This window comes from Hesperophylax consimilis, chromosome 1 (assembly GCF_061612785.1).
Source record: "Hesperophylax consimilis isolate HC1 chromosome 1, BYU_Hcon_1.0, whole genome shotgun sequence".
NCBI lineage: Eukaryota > Metazoa > Arthropoda > Insecta > Trichoptera > Limnephilidae > Hesperophylax > Hesperophylax consimilis.
This window is the reverse complement of record NC_142836.1, coordinates 25,417,855-25,429,616: the sequence shown is the minus strand read 5'-3', so window position 1 is coordinate 25,429,616 and position 11,762 is coordinate 25,417,855. Positions and strand designations below refer to the sequence as shown.

At 35.6% G+C, this 11,762-nt stretch overlaps 2 protein-coding genes across 4 annotated transcripts; one reads left to right on the top strand and one right to left on the bottom strand.

Annotated features, from left to right (window-relative positions):
- Nucleotides 1-20: 20 nt before the first annotated feature.
- Nucleotides 21-10,150, top strand: LOC149426533 (erlin-1-like). 3 transcript variants are annotated; one of them, XM_089631582.1, is made up of 7 exons: nucleotides 21-150; nucleotides 2,248-2,382; nucleotides 3,887-3,967; nucleotides 5,005-5,113; nucleotides 8,842-8,993; nucleotides 9,337-9,489; nucleotides 9,726-10,150. In XM_089631582.1, exons 2-7 carry the CDS (start codon nucleotides 2,275-2,277, stop codon nucleotides 10,098-10,100), a joined length of 978 nt encoding a protein of 325 aa, XP_089487708.1. In that variant the 5' UTR covers nucleotides 21-150; nucleotides 2,248-2,274; the 3' UTR covers nucleotides 10,101-10,150. The 3 variants fall into 3 exon arrangements, with proteins under 3 accessions (XP_089487708.1, XP_089487716.1, XP_089487700.1); XM_089631590.1 differs by having other exon boundaries at nucleotides 37-172; XM_089631574.1 differs by lacking the exon at nucleotides 21-150 and adding an exon at nucleotides 1,130-1,253.
- A 100-nt stretch (nucleotides 10,151-10,250) lies between these two features.
- On the bottom strand, nucleotides 10,251-11,656 carry eEF1beta (elongation factor 1-beta). Its single transcript, XM_089631604.1, has 3 exons — nucleotides 11,476-11,656; nucleotides 10,961-11,204; nucleotides 10,251-10,658 (listed from the first exon to the last, which is right to left on the bottom strand). Exons 1-3 carry the CDS (start codon nucleotides 11,553-11,555, stop codon nucleotides 10,314-10,316), a joined length of 669 nt encoding a protein of 222 aa, XP_089487730.1. The 5' UTR covers nucleotides 11,556-11,656; the 3' UTR covers nucleotides 10,251-10,313.
- Nucleotides 11,657-11,762: the final 106 nt, after the last annotated feature.

Here is an 11,762-nt window from a genome sequence, read left to right as displayed (position 1 = left end):
TATCTCCACCTACCGACCCACCATCTCCAGTCCAGGAAAAAAGAGAAGAAAAAGGGGAGAGTGCATTTCCCAGTGTCTTCAGCCTCCACCATAAATATACCACGCCTCCACCACCACTTGCCACCACTACTCGCTTCAACGTTCAACAAGGTGGGCATAAATCAACTTGAAGGTGGGTACCATGTGGGTACGTTCTATACATAAATAAACTGTTGTGTAGTTAATTTATGAAACTGTGGGCAATAACAACAGTCGACAATATCCGGCCGGTTTTTCAGTTGCTTTACGCTCGCTATATACGTCCGTAGTTGCTAACTTACGTCCTAATAAGTTCCTCTTGAAATATTTATCAAAAATGGAAATAAATATTTTAAAAATTGTAAAAAAGAGACAAAATACTTTTTTTGAGGATCCAGTTCCCTTTTCTCAGAATTTCTCTGCCCGCCCTTCTACAGGATGGGAAAAAACTGGTAATTTCTTTAGCTACACCCTCCACTTTCCTAGCCACTCCTCTACACTAAGATAGGAAATAAACAGTGACAACCCATTTCAGGTTTCTGTCATCCCTATTGACGAGATAAGCCGACTGATACCATTACCAAATTATAGAAATACTGGCACTGGCCGTACATAAAATCTTTCAAAGTTATAACATGATTTTTTGAGCTGAACTTTTCCTTTTGTCAATGTACAGCATAAATAAACGTGATGCGTAGGGAGTTCGAAGTTTACTCTGATGGTCACGATAAAACGAGGCTGAGTTTAGTAGGCTGTTTTTAGTTTTTCTAATTTATATATTTTTTTTAATTGGAAGAGAAGTAACATGGTTTGCGGGGAGGGGTTCATATAAGAGTTTTTTCTCAACGGTGGGATTCAACTCTTCCATGTCAGCGGACGGAACACTTATATATCGGGTGGAGAATATCTTTAATATTTTTAGCAATCAAACTTTAAGATTTAAATATTATTTCCCTTTTTCCAATGTTTTTTTTCTACTAAAGGCAATTTTTGAAATACCGATTAATTCTAGTGAACTTAACTCAAGTAGTGTCAAGTACTAAACAAACATTGAATATTTTTTCTATACTTGTAACTTTTGTAATAAATGTTCTTAAACAGAGTGGTTTATTATGTCTTAAACGAGAGTGGTTTATTTATGTCTTAAACTGACAGAAGGGACCAGTGTGACAGGTTGTCGTCTGAACGATTCAAATTTTTTTATTTCATGTTATCGATTATCAGTTTTTAATACGGTAGGTAAATATTTAAGTTGATCCCCTGAACGAATAATGTAATTTATTGATGCCGGTTATCATTGATGCTCCGTCATTATATTCGTGGCTATATATGTGATTTCTTTTGCATTTCACATGAATTACATTAGCCGGAAAATCAATAAATTAATATCAGATTTATGAATAATATATTATGAACTCATAAACGCTGATTGCTGGTGAATATGTAGTCGATGTGTTGTATCTATACTAGAAAATATTATATACCCGCTTTCATAAAATTGGAAACACAGAGTAGTTTTTATGTGTTATATTTTGGTGGTCAGTGAACCGGCGCCAGATTTGGTATTAATTATCAGTAACAGCTTTAATCTACAGTCAGATTGGGAACTTTTACCCAATTATGTTATTTACGTTATATTTCATCATCTGGTTCCTCGAGTATGTGAACCATTATTTAGGCCGTCAAGAAAAAGTCTTCAGTATTTTTAAATCACATTCTGATTATAATCATCACTTTTTCTTATCTTATCGTATTTTTGATTTTATTTTATTGGTAATTATTTCCCTACCGCTGCACTTATATGTATTATACATACAGATTATGGAAATTGCACTTTGTTTCAACAATTACTACAAGAAACAACTATTTTCATTTACAAAATAGGTTATTAGGTTCATAGTTGTGTCAATTAAGTTATTTTATGCGTATTTCTATTGTAACGAGACTCTTGCAAGTGTCACTCCATACAAAAAAGTCCAAAACGGCGGCAAAGGGATTGTTTTATTAGATAAATTTTGAACTTATAAAAATGGAATTATAATGCATCTTTTACCATCTTTCCTGACGTAAATCGTTGTTTCTTGTAGTAATTAAATGTAATTTCCATAATCCGTGCCTATTAAAAGTGCGGAGGTTAGGGAAATATTTACCTTTTATTGATCCAATGATTACCAAGAAATGCATTTCTTTGTAATGTAAGATATTTCTGAAACTTTTGTTTTTTTACAGATACATATTTATTAATAAGACTGCACAATGGTTGACCAAACAGCGATTCTTGCTGGATTTTTGCTACTAAGCGGAGTTATTTTTAATTTTTCCCTGCACAAACTTGAGGAAGGTCATGTTGGTGTATATTTTAGGGTAAGTGCTTCTTTACTGTACATATTATTTTGTGACTTGAAAATTGTATCTTATGCATTTTACTATCAATCCCGCAAAGAGTTTAGGGAGATATTTCATTATTCTATTGCAGATATCAATTATTTTGTGACTGGCAAAGATTGTATCTTATGCATTTTACTATCAATCTCACAAAGAGTTCAAAGAGATCTTTCATTATACTATTGCAGACATCAATTACCTCAATTTATTTAGATAGGAAATGCAAGCACAGTGGCGTTTCTCTTTTTTTCTTGTTATCTTAAATCAAAAATTTTGTTTGTTCAATAATTGTAATAGTGGTTTGTTGCACCATTTTGAATTAAATAATAATGTTAAAACTGAGTGAGTTTTAATCAGTGGCGGTTTTCTCTAAGGTGTGTTTGTATAGAGAACTCCCATGAAGAAGATAAGAGAATAAAATAAACATTATTATAATTTTTACATACTTTAAACAGCGCGTCATTCGAATTCCCTGTTAAAAAATTCACCCACGGAAATATACTGCCGAAGAGTGAGTCTAAAATTAATCACATTTGTGCACTTTGAATGTCGGCGTCTATCGTCACCAAACATTAGCGACTTGGTGACAAAGTACAATTCGGCTATTCATCAAAATGTCTTGGCTAAAGAATATAATGTCGTAGTTATCAAAAAATAGTTTTAAATGCGAGAATCACAATTTACACAAGAAACTGTTAATTTTTTTATCATCTTCAGTATTAACTTTTTTTTAACAACCATATAAAATACAATATTCACGGTAAAAATCTGTTATTTCTTGCAAAATACTATTCCGTACAGATTTGATGTTAAGAAATCTTGGAATCACACTTTGAATACACACACAGTTACCTAGTAAAAACCCATGGTTTGCAAGTCTTCTGCTCTGGCGCCACTAGTATGTTTTGTATGAACTGTTAATGTGATGAGATATATTATCGAAAAGACAGGATTTTTAGTGTATATCTAAGAGATTTTTAGTGTATATCTAAGAGATTTTTAGTGTATATCTAAGAGATTTTTAGTGTATATCTAAGGGAATTTTTTTGTCCCTCTTTATTTATTCCCACTGAGATAGGCCACGATTTGCCACTGGTTTTAACCACTGTTTTCAATGATATAAATCAACATGTTTTGGAAAAATGGTACGAGTGTACTGCTGTGGTAAGCAAAAACACAGCAATAACCAGGGGAGTCATTCTCCAGAATGAAGAATCGAATTTTTACAGTTTTATTTAACCTTTTAGCATATTTACTATTGGCCTTATGATTTTTGGCAAAACAATTGTAGGTACTTATTCTATATTATCATTACAATAAATTTTGTAAAAAATAGTAATACCCAATGCCATGATGGTGACGCAGCCAACGGAAGCAATCATTGTGTATGGTGATGCATTCTCCATCCTATAATAATAATTGTAGCTTACACCTTCTGAGCTATGTAAAACTTTATTGAATGTTATTTGTTTATTGTTTTTAGGGTGGGGCACTGCTTCCCGTAACTAGTCAGCCAGGATTCCACATGATGTTTCCATTTTTAACAACGTATAAATCTATTCAGGTAAAGAAAACAATACTATCGTTTCATTAGGCAGTATGTATAAGCAGTATCAATCAACATTTGTGTGGTTTTGATATCTTGCGGTTGGAGTTGAGTTACCTTTCTACATGCGTAATAATATTTATAATGTTATGTGTGTTTAAGTTCAATATTTAGTGAAACTTGACTATCTGCCTCATTCTTAATACGCATTAATTATTGAATTAACACTTCATTTCAACTCGATTACTTCAAGAACAAACTATTTACATCGAGGGAAATGGAAAAACATGCATTTAAATTTATATTTTGAAAATTTTTATAAGCAGAATTTGTCATTAGAATTGACATGTCTAATCTTTGTCAACATGGTGTCAATTGAAATATGCAAATCATACTCGTATATTAATTTTAACAAAATTACAACTTAACATTTTTACTGCGTTCTTGATGGATATAAAATATCACTCGTACGCAGTACTCTTTGACAATCGTAGCTCATTTTCAAGGAACAATGGAAAATACAGTGATATCCAAATAAATGGTGAAGTATAATTAACTTAGAATGCTATATAATAACATATTAAATACTGGTTCTTGGCATTTCCAATTTAATAAGGCTAAAAGATATTTAATTTACAAAAACATAAATTCCGTAAAAATACGGAGAGAAGTTTCATGCAGGGCCAAAATAACCTGCCCTAATAATGTTTTTAAGAAAAATATGCATTTGATTCCCGCAAATTATTGTACCGGAACTTCCGTTATTAATTCCGAATCCTAAAAAAATTGTCGACTTCAATAACTTGTTAAAAAAGCAGTACGGCGAGAATTTGGAAATCATAAAGTTTTATAATGACTTGCCTACTTGTTATTTATGAAAGGTGTTAAATAAAAATATATTTGGGATGCCCATGAAATCTCTGGAATCGTATGTCATGCATTATCTACGCTGCGAGATTCCAACCAATCCTTCTAACTGCTAGCCAACCTCCTATCGACTACCTCAATCTATTCTCGAATAGAGTTTATGCTTAAATGGCCAATTTTTTTTTCAGGTCACTTTACAAACAGATGAAGTAATCAATGTTCCTTGTGGTACAAGTGGAGGTGTTATGATTTACTTCGATCGCATTGAAGTTGTTAATAAATTGGAGCCTAAAAGTGGTTTGTATTTTTTTTCTCTCTATAATTAAATTCAATCTGAGCAAACCAGATGCATACCATTATAATTTGTGAATTCAACCATCTCAAATAAACAGCTTAATAGTCCTAAATTCTGATTTCTTGGTGGTAGAATATTTCAAAATCAATTCAACAACCCCGGTCCCGCTGTGCAGTTACTATGCCCGATTATACCATTCACACCCCTCCCTATCCATACCTTACTTACCATGCTTACTATGCCCGACTATGATGCTCCCACCCCTCCCTATCCATACCTTACTTACCATGCTTACTATGCCCGACTATGATGCTCCCACCCCTCCCTATCCATACCTTACTTACCATGCTTACTATGCCCGACTATGATGTCCCCACCCCTCCCTATCCATACCATGCTTACTATGCCCGACTATACTGCCACCACCCCTCCCTATCCATACCTTACTTACCATGCTTACTATGCCCGACTATGATGCTCCCACCCCTCCCTATCCATACCTTACTTACCATGCTTACTATGCCCGACTATGATGCTCCCACCCCTCCCTATCCATACCTTACTTACCATGCTTACTATGCCCGACTATGATGCTCCCACCCCTCCCTATCCATACCTTACTTACCATGCTTACTATGCCCGACTATGATGCTCCCACCCCTCCCTATCCATACCTTACTTACCATGCTTACTATGCCCGACTATGATGTCCCCACCCCTCCCTATCCATACCATGCTTACTATGCCCGACTATACTGCCACCACCCCTCCCTATCCATACCTTACTTACCATGCTTACTATGCCCGACTATGATGCTCCCACCCCTCCCTATCCATACCTTACTTACCATGCTTACTATGCCCGACTATGATGCTCCCACCCCTCCCTATCCATACCTTACTTACCATGCTTACTATGCCCGACTATGATGCTCCCACCCCTCCCTATCCATACCTTACTTACCATGCTTACTATGCCCGACTATGATGCTCCCACCCCTCCCTATCCATACCTTACTTACCATGCTTACTATGCCCGACTATGATGTCCCCACCCCTCCCTATCCATACCATGCTTACTATGCCCGACTATACTGCCACCACCCCTCCCTATCCATACCTTACTTACCATGCTTACTATGCCCGACTATGATGCTCCCACCCCTCCCTATCCATACCTTACTTACCATGCTTACTATGCCCGACTATGATGTCCCCACCCCTCCCTATCCATACCATGCTTACTATGCCCGACTATACTGCCACCACCCCTCCCTATCCACACTTTACTTACCATGTTTACTACGCCCAAATATGCTGCCCCCACCCCTCCCTATCCATACTTTACTTACCATGCTTACTTACTATGCCCGACTATGCTGCTTCCACCCCACCTATCCATACTTTACTTACCATGGTTACTATGCCCAACCATGCTACCCCCACCCCTCCCTATCCATATTTTACTACACGTTTACGATTTTTCCCACTAATATTTGATATAATAATCACTGAATACATTTATGACATTAAGGGGGTATTTCACTATGTCGGGCTAAATATCTGACTAGCTATCCGTTGGCTGGCTTTAAAGATCAGAATAACTTCGTTATTCAACGGCGACCGTTTCACCATTGTTTCCGAGCTTCCGGATAGATAACACTCGAAATAGTCTGGCAACATCGCAAAATGTTTGCAGTTACTCCATCTACTGCCACGGCTGTCATGCGTCACAGTCCGCACACTGCAAAGTGTGCATTTTTTTGGTTATGTTATGTTGATTATCAGGTCATTTTAGATAGATTCGTGTCGAATTAATACATTGTTTCTTATTTTGAACACAATCAAATAATTCAGGATGGATCATACAAGCATTCAAATTCATTCAACAAAATTCGACTCACTTCTCCGCTGTCAAACTCGGAATGTTTTGACGCCATCTTTGATTCGAGGAATAGCGCCTAATGTGAGGTTCGAGCACTGATTAGTCAAATCGAACTTTAACCCGAGCGTTAGCGTTATTCACATATAGTGAAAACGAAAAAATGACTAATCCGCGGATTAGTGCTTAGTCAGAACATAATCAGAGATAGTGAAATACCCCTTAACTAGTTGAAATAGCATTAATTATTGACTCGTGGAGAAACTTTTACAATTGCTTGAATAACTCATATGTAATAACTAACAACTGTGAACAACGCGTTACGTACAAACAAATTAAAAAAAACAAAACAATTAAATTTCTTATGCAATCTAATTTGTAAGGCGAGATGTCACAGGTAACATGATTCCCCTGTACGTAGAACTGACGCCCGGCTCTCTCATTCTATACGGTAACATCCCTTCGAGGCCCACTTTTCATAATTTGGTACGAATGTGTTATGGGATAATTAAAAAATTAATAACTGAGAGACAATACTTGCAATAAATGTAATGACATTTTTAATGCTTTTGCATACTTATTAGCCTAAACTATTTCAAAAATAAAAATGTTTGAAATGTCAAAATATTACCTCGCAACGAGAAAATGAAAGACTCATGTTAAGCATTTTTATTTTAGCAAGACAATACACTATAGACACAGGTTAAATCATTCATGAATAAGGTAGAAAGATGGAATTCTACCTAGCATGATCCAGTAAGGCATCACAATACACAAATTCCTGGCAGGAACACGGATACTGTCAATGAAAAAGAAAATGGATTCATTTCTGCAGTGAAGATAAATTAAGGCTTTTACAAATTAGCAAATTATGGACAAAACGAAGAGAGATTCTCACCGTTTTTTGTTACAAACATATGTTCTATTTTCTGTTCGAGATGTCAAGATTAAGCATTGGTAATTTCATAACGAACCACTCGGCCTCTTGCTTCCGATTGAGAAATGAGAACCACAAACTAACGGGACATCTCGCTAATATTGGATAAACAATATATTCAAATCCGTCAAAACTCCGGCGTAGTTCGAGATCAAAATATCAAACAACCATAGATTTACCACTCAGCCAGTACTCAGCTGTCAACAGTAGTTGTTGCCAAAGACATTCAGAGTTTTTCATTGGTGGATAGTTAGGCAACAATATGACGTCACAAGCCACAGAGATTACTGTGTGTTTTCTACGATTCCATTTTCGATTGGAGTTATACCTCCCTGTGTTTGAACAACACCCATCAATTTTTTCCATTCTACGTTTAAGATTAAAGATTGTTTGTTAAGGGCACACATACCCCGCACGCGCTGAAAACCGAGTAAATTTGAAAAATTATTATAAAGGTTAACTATCAACTAACAGAAAAAAAAAACCTTTAATATTAACATTATTTTTTAGGGATATAAATGGACTACTGATGAAAGCCATTGTCGACATCATAACTTCATAAAAAATTATCCAATCTGCAAAAAGAAAAAGAATCTTGTAAAATAATGTAGTATGTAGTTGTAGTCCGACGGAGGGGTTTTTTTTAATAAAGAAATTATAGTTTTCAAACACAGGTTTGCAATTTATAAAAAAAGGTATTTTTTAATAATTTATAAAGAATTTTCCAAATAAAAGAAAACCTTGTTTAAAAGTTAATAAAGAATATGAAAAAAAAAATGTCACCTTATATAACCTTTATATTAATTTTTCAAATTTAATCGGTTTTCAGCACATGCGGGGGTATGTGAGCCCTTAAATAATTTTGCAGTCTGATCAAAGTTTTCATCTAATTAAAATATATTTCTTTTTAGTTTTAGATATAGTTCGGAACTACACTGCTGACTATGATAGAACTTTAATATTCAACAAAGTCCATCACGAGTTAAACCAGTTCTGCAGTGTTCACACTCTACATGAAGTTCATATTGATCTCTTTGATCAAATTGATGAAAATTTGAAGAAGGTAAAACTTCATACTACAGTACATAATATTTATTTTTTATTTTTTTTTTTATGCTTCCGATTTTGTTGTCCGGGTTAAATCTTCCCCATAGGAAAAACTAAACCCTTCCACTCACTTTTCCACAAATGATCAGCTAGTCAATCAAGACTATGCAAGTGCATTATATAAGTAAAATAAATACAAAACAATACAAGAACAACAACACGTCAACTCACCAGAGATTTAATTTATATTATTATTTAATTTATATTATTTGATTATCTCATATCACTTCATGAACATTGAGATATTTGATTATATATTATGTAATACATATTTATAATCTATTTCCTTTATTTTTCAGGCTTTACAAGCAGACTTGCACGAGATGGCTCCTGGACTTCAAATCCAAGCTGTGCGTGTCACAAAACCAAAAATTCCAGAAGCGATTCGTAAAAATTACGAGCTGATGGAAGGCGAAAAGTCAAAGCTTCTCATCGCTGCACAACACCAAAAGGTTCTCACCTTTTTAGGTTCACACTGAGAACTTATTTCTCACCTTTATAGGTTCACACTGTGAACTTATTTCTCACCTTTTTAGGTTCACACTGAGAACTTATTTCTCACCTTTATATGTTCACACTGAGAACTTATTTCTCACCTAATTAGCCCGTCGGAAAAATGGGAACCCTAGTTCTTATAATATGTGTAGTAGCAAGTACAATTTATTAAATACATAATATATGATTTTAGGTGGTGGAAAAAGAAGCAGAGACGGCACGAAGGAAAGCCATCATCGAAGCCGAGAAAGAAGCCCAAGTTGCCAAAATACAGTTTGAACAAAAGATAATGGAGAAGGAATCACAACAGAAGATGGAAATGATTGAAGATACAATTCACCTAGCCAAGGAAAGAGGAAGAGCAGATTCCGCCTTCTACCATGCCTCTAAATTAGCAGAAGCCAATTCTGTGTTATTTACTAAAGAATATGTAGACCTTAAAAAATATGAGTATATTTCCAACAATAACAAGATCTATTTTGGTAATGATATTCCAACCATGTTTGTGCAATCGGGAATATCAGAGCCAGTGACAGCGGCAGTTGTCAAAGAACATTTAGATATCTAATTTAAGCTGTAAATCATATTTAATAATAAATATCAAGAAAAAATTTGTTGTAACCATTGTTTTGATGAATTGTTTCAATGTTCCAGTTGAGAAAGAAAGTCGTTTTTCGGATTCTTATAAAAAATTATGGGTTAAAAGGAAAGGCATAAATTGTTGCATTATTTTATTCAAAAATAAAAGATTTCAAAAGTTCACATGGATGAAACAAATGGCTTAGATCTTGTTGAACGCAGCAATATCAACAGACTGTACATAGTCTTCGAATTCCTGGATCTGTTCGGTGAGGAGGTCAATGGACACTTTCTCATCCTCGACTACGCACATGATCTGAAGTTTGTTGATTCCGTATCCGACGGGTACTAGTTTGGAAGCGCCCCACAGGAGACCGTCCATCTCAATGGTTCGGACCGTCTCCTCCAACTTTTTCATGTCGGTCTCATCGTCCCAGGGCTTGACGTCCATGATGATGGAGGATTTGGCGATGAGCGCGGGCTTCTTTGACTTCTTGGCAGCGTAATCGGCAACGCGCTTCTCACGCTCAGCTGCTGCATCCGCGCTCTAAGGAAATAATACAAAAATGCTGCATTTAAAAGATGTATATCATTACCACTAATCTGGCAACTATTGTGTACTTTTTTTAAATCTTTAGAAAAATGCAGTGACAAAATCATCTACAATATGGATAACGGACTCAACTTCTGCAATTACTCCACAACAGGCATAATTTGGTGATAACATTAATTAGGCGATAAGAGAAAATAGTATTTTCTACCAAGTACGTTGATTCTGGCATAGAGAAGCAAAGCATAGCAATTCTTCTTTATGCTGGACTTTAAATTTAATGCAAATGGTGAGTGTACCTCGGCTTCATCATCTGATCCGAAGAGATCTAGGTCATCATCATCTTCCTTGGGCTTGGAAGCAGGAGCGGTTGTGGTCTTAGCTCCAGCCTTCAGGGGGCACGCCTGTCCTCCCCACGAGGTCCTCTCGGCATCAGAGTATGATGCAATGTTCTTGTACCAGCGTAGGATATTGGCAGAAGACTGTGCTGGGGCCTTTCCCAGAGCCTTGAATACGCTGACATCGCCTTGTGATGGTTGGTATCTGAAAATATTAAATGAAGTTAAAATCTTACTCTAATTGAAACTATAAACAGAATTTATTTTCAAACGCTACCTACAGCAGCTGTTATAAAATTATGGAGTTAGATTACAACTCTTTGAAAAATGATTCATTCAATGAAGACTGTTATGATATATAAAATGCATCCCATTTGACATTTGGGTTTGAACTAAATCTATTTATATGACATGGTTACCTAGAATAACTGTAAAATAACCTCACAATGTTAAAATTTCAATAAAAAGTTACGAACCCGGAGATAAAGCTGTTGTCTGCCAAGAAATCGTCCAATGCCTTCAGTCCATCAGCACTTGACACGTCGGAGAATGCCATTTTTAGTTATTTAATTTAAGAATTAAAAGGCAATAAAGGTATAATAGAAACGACCACGGGGGACGACGTTTCACCGGCAAAGGAAGAGGAAGTGACAACCATAGATGAATTATATAAATATAGTGTTATGTTCTTGTGGTGTCTATGAATATTATGGTAGCCATACACGTTAGGGTTTGCATGATGGTTATACATGTACATGCATAA

What these genes read in the sequence shown, in the direction of transcription:
- LOC149426533 (XM_089631582.1), top strand. Translation starts at nt 2,275, where the DNA reads ATGGTTGACCAAACAGCGATTCTTGCTGGATTTTTGCTACTAAGCGGA. An exon ending in TTGATGAAAATTTGAAGAAG is followed by an intron (nt 8,994 to 9,336) that starts GTAAAACTTCAT and finishes TTTATTTTTCAG; the next exon opens with GCTTTACAAGCAGACTTGCA. An exon ending in TCGCTGCACAACACCAAAAG is followed by an intron (nt 9,490 to 9,725) that starts GTTCTCACCTTT and finishes ATATGATTTTAG; the next exon opens with GTGGTGGAAAAAGAAGCAGA.
- eEF1beta (XM_089631604.1), bottom strand. Translation starts at nt 11,555, where the DNA reads ATGGCATTCTCCGACGTGTCAAGTGCTGATGGACTGAAGGCATTGGAC. An exon ending in GACAACAGCTTTATCTCCGG is followed by an intron (nt 11,205 to 11,475) that starts GTTCGTAACTTT and finishes TAATATTTTCAG; the next exon opens with ATACCAACCATCACAAGGCG. An exon ending in GATCAGATGATGAAGCCGAG is followed by an intron (nt 10,659 to 10,960) that starts GTACACTCACCA and finishes TTATTTCCTTAG; the next exon opens with AGCGCGGATGCAGCAGCTGA.